The sequence below is a fragment of the Cololabis saira genome, chromosome 11, assembly GCF_033807715.1.
Source record: "Cololabis saira isolate AMF1-May2022 chromosome 11, fColSai1.1, whole genome shotgun sequence".
In the NCBI taxonomy this organism is placed as follows: Eukaryota; Metazoa; Chordata; class Actinopteri; order Beloniformes; family Belonidae; genus Cololabis; species Cololabis saira.
Window position 1 is genome coordinate 24937509 of NC_084597.1, and position 4173 is coordinate 24941681.

Below are 4173 nucleotides of genomic sequence, written 5' to 3' on the forward strand. Positions count from 1 at the left end.
TGAACAGGGCAGTTTCTGTAGAGTGATGCTTACGGAAACCAGACTGAAAAGGGTCAAAGATGTTGTACTTCTCCAAAAAAGGAAGTGAATTGTGTAGCATATATTTGGCTGTAACTACTGAAATAAAAATGTAGCAAATAGCTAGAGGTAGGCTAGTAACCTCAGAAGACTAGATTCAGCCGAGGAGAACACGTATGATGCACAATGAATGAAGACACAGAGGCAGATGGCTTCAGTTTAGGTACCGTGTATTAGAAAAACACAAATTAAATTACTCAAACGTTGAAAAATAAATATGGCCACGTAAAAAAATAAACTTTCTTCAAGTAATTGAAATTCAAATTAACAAAAAAATATAAACAATGACTTCAGCTTAGTTAGCTTATGTCAGGTGCACCATTAGTTTCAATTCTGTTCTGTTCCACACTGTTTACTCAAGTGTGGAAATAAAGAAAATACAACAACTCAAAACCATCCCAAAAACAACAAAACAACCCACGAAAACGTAAACAAATTAATGTGGGTTCCCCACTCCAAAAATAAAGTTCACTGTTCTTCACAGTTCTGTTCTTCACAGTTCTGGTCCTCAGCACCGGTCAAAGCAGTCAGTCAGTCAGTCAATTAGTCAATCTGGGTGCTGGGTCCAAGCGTTTGGTTGAGTGAATGGGGCAGAAGAGATGAATGGGGGGGGAGTTTTGCTGCAGTGGCCTACCGCTGTGGCAGACACAATTACTGTTGAGTATGATTCCTGGTTCCTCCACGTGGACTCCTGATCACTGGATTCTGGAATAGCTCACCATCCGGGATCACAAAACCTGGCCTGGTCAAACATAAGGCCAGAGCTCTTATTACAGGTTATCATTAACACAGAAAATAATTATTTGCTGGTCATCTTATCATCCATAAATGTACTGATTAAATAGTTCAAGCATTTAAACTAAACAGTACTTGCGCACTGAATGTGCGTTCCTCACCGCAGCATCAGCTGTTACCAATCAGCTGATTGACACGCTGCGTCAACATAAAACAAACATTTTAACAAAAGACCCAGTAATTAAACAAAACAAACCAAAACAAAACATGCCTTACTGGAAGTGTTAAAGTTCAGGTAACTCAGTCATTCGGAAAAAAACTAAATGACTAAACTTAAAACACAACTCACCAATTCAGGCAGTCAAGTATTCAACAGGTTTCTGACAGACAATCAAGTATTCACAGGTTTCAGACTTCGACAACCTCCCGACAGCCAGTGGACAATCTGCAGTTGGCAACAAAGTGGCTGTTAACCGTCATATAACACTTTATTGTGAAAACGCCAGCAACCGTTTACTAACCTGCAGCCGCTCCGCGCATCAGCCCCCATTCATCCACAATGAGAGCATCTGCTTCCTGTAAATAGCGGAGCGGCTCAGCTGATTGGCTGAACGCTAGTCACATGACGTCACACTGACGGGGTCTGAATGAGCTGGAAATGAGTTTATAAATATAAACATAAATATATATAAAAAAATATAAATATGAAATAACTGCTCATTTAGCACCTGGGTTACATCCTCCCCCTCTAAATCCATGCACGTCCCGTTGCATGCTAAGAGGCTATACTACATGGATCTTTGAAGTAGGAAAGGACTTGGAACCATTACTGTCACTCAAGGCTTCAGCGTAGGCTGAAGACAAACTTTGGAAAAGAGACTGTACAATATTAATTAAAGGATGGCCTAACTGATGGTACTGAAACCTCTCTGGTTGTTTTCTGTCTCTTTGTGAACGTCTGAGGGAGCTTTCAGTCTCAGGGGTGTCACTTGGATTTGTAACAGGTTCAGTAGACATGTCAGCGGGGTCCAATACTAGTTCTCCAGGCACTTCATGTTCAGGTAGGTTTTCGTCGAGTAGGGTATCAGTGGGAAAGTTCTCCACAGAGTCAAATAAGTTGTTTTCCGCCACAGATCCAGGTAAGTTGTTTTCCGCCACAGATCCAGGTAAGTTGTTTTCCTCCACAGATCCAGGTAAGTTGTTTTCCTCCACAGATCCAGGTAAGTTGTTTTCCTCCACAGATCCAGGTAAGTTGTTTTCCTCCACAGATCCAGGTAAGTTGTTTTCCTCCACAGATCCAGGTAAGATGGTTTCCTCCACAGTAATGGGTTCAGGCAGATGCTCCGCTGTGGGCGGAGGGCCCAAGGGTGACGGTGATGAAAGTTTGGATGATAGAGAGGCAGGGTCGACAGCTTTGGGGGTCTTAATCTCCTCTTCAGCATCGAAATGCCCTCCCACAGTAAACTTAGCTGTCGGCTGAAAATGACTTCTAGAGACCCAAGTGTTGAAAGTCTCGTCATCACAAAAGTCTAGATCAACAGTGTCAGGTTCATAGTTGGCTGAATGACGACGTGTGCGTGGCCGGCGGACAGGCGTAGGCGGAGAGAGTTCTTCTGCTGTTGTCACAGGGAGGAACCCGCAAGGAAGAAGAAGGTCCCTATGCAGGGTGCGTTTAGGGCCGTCTTTGGTTTCCGGACATACAGTGTAGACTGGAAGCTTTCCAGCCCGCTTGATCACAACATAGATGTCAGCCTCCCACTTGTCCATAAGTTTGTGTTTGCCACGGATACGCACATTCCTGACCAAGACCCTGTCACCCACATCCAGTTCTGAAGTAGTCACCTTTTTGTCGAATCGGACTTTATTTCTTTCTGCTGTTTTCAGAGCATTCCGAGAAGCTAGTTGGTAGCTTTCTTGCAACCGGCTCTTGAGATCTTGCACATATTGAGAGTGAGATTTGGGCTGATCTCTCACAGGTAAACCAAAAGCCAAATCAACAGGAAGTCGAGGTGATCGTCCAAACATGAGCTCATAAGGAGTGAACCCAGTTACCTCATTACGAGTGCAGTTATAGGCATGGACCAAGGGCTTCACAAACTCTCGCCACTTTGATTTCTGCTTATTTTCCAAAGTCCCCAACATATTGAGCAATGTTCGGTTGAATCTTTCAACGGGATTTCCCCGAGGGTGATATGGGGTGGTTCGAACTTTCTGTATTCCAGAAACTTCACACAGTTCTTTAATCAAGCGAGATTCAAAATCGGGCCCTTGGTCAGTGTGCAACCTCTCCGGGATACCATAGTAAACAATAAAGTTATCCCACAAGCATTTTGCTACAGTCTTTGCTTTTTGGTTGGGAGTGGGAATAGCTACTGCAAACTTGGTGAAATGATCAGTTAACACAAGAATATCTTTAGTGTTGCTGGTATCGGGTTCAAGACTGAGAAAATCCATACACACCAACTCCAAAGGACGGGTTGCTTTAATGTTCACCAGTGGAGCTGCTTTCTCAGGCAAAGCTTTCCTGCGTATACAGCGATCACAGGTCTTGATTTTGTGTTGCACAGCTGCTGCCATTTTGGGCCAAAAGAAACGTGTTCGGACAAGATCTAGAGTTCGCTCTATGCCCATGTGACCCATGTCATTGTGTAAGCTCTGTAAGACAAGTGCTCTCAGATCTTCAGGTAGAACCAGTTGATAAGATATTTGTTCCCCTTCTTGCCTTCGCCGATACAGAATTTCATTCTGTAACTCAAGCTTGTTCAATTCCCTCAACAGAAGTGGAAGTTCGGGGAGTTCTGTCCTTACAGTTGGAGGGATCTTTTCTCCAGATTCTATTTGGAAGATGATTTCACGAATGCATGGATCAGCTCGCTGTTTTTCTTTGAGGTCGAGATGGGATAACGATGGAATGACAGGTAAACCAGTCAGATCCTCCGAGACATAACTGTCCGGAATTGCTGCTGCAGAAAGAGCAAGAGACTCCACCAGTGTAAGACTGCACTGACTGGAGACAGAATCAAGATTAGTTCTGACCAGGCAACCCTGGCAGATAGCATCGACAACATCTGAGGAGAGCACCTCGGTGGAATTGGCATCAGCCAGGTGTTCCTGAGTGAAGCGATTTATGCGATGCTGCTCTTTCTGAGACTGGCTATCATCCAGATAAGTCCCATGAGGTTTCCGAGAGAGTCCATCAGCATCAAGATTTTGTTTTCCAGCGCGGTACTGAAGTTTGAAGTTGAAAGTTGACAAAGCAGCCAGCCATCTATAGCTGGTTGCATCTAGCTTTGCAGAGGTGAGTATATATGTGAGGGGATTACTGTCTGTGACTACAGTAAACTGACCTCCATACAAGTA

General features: G+C 44.0%; 1 protein-coding gene across 1 annotated transcript; it reads right to left on the reverse strand.

The window, feature by feature from the left end:
- Positions 1 to 732: 732 nt before the first annotated feature.
- On the reverse strand, positions 733 to 3701 carry LOC133455211 (uncharacterized). The gene is made up of 3 exons (XM_061734137.1): positions 1335 to 3701; positions 1163 to 1258; positions 733 to 820 (listed from the first exon to the last, which is right to left on the reverse strand). The coding sequence occupies exon 1, from the start codon at positions 3451 to 3453 to the stop codon at positions 1597 to 1599; it is 1857 nt and encodes a 618-aa protein (XP_061590121.1). The 5' UTR covers positions 3454 to 3701; the 3' UTR covers positions 733 to 820; positions 1163 to 1258; positions 1335 to 1596.
- Positions 3702 to 4173: the final 472 nt, after the last annotated feature.

Excerpts from the sequence above, each read along its gene's own strand:
- LOC133455211 (XM_061734137.1), bottom strand. The coding sequence starts at position 3,453 with ATGGGTCACATGGGCATAGAGCGAACTCTAGATCTTGTCCGAACACGT.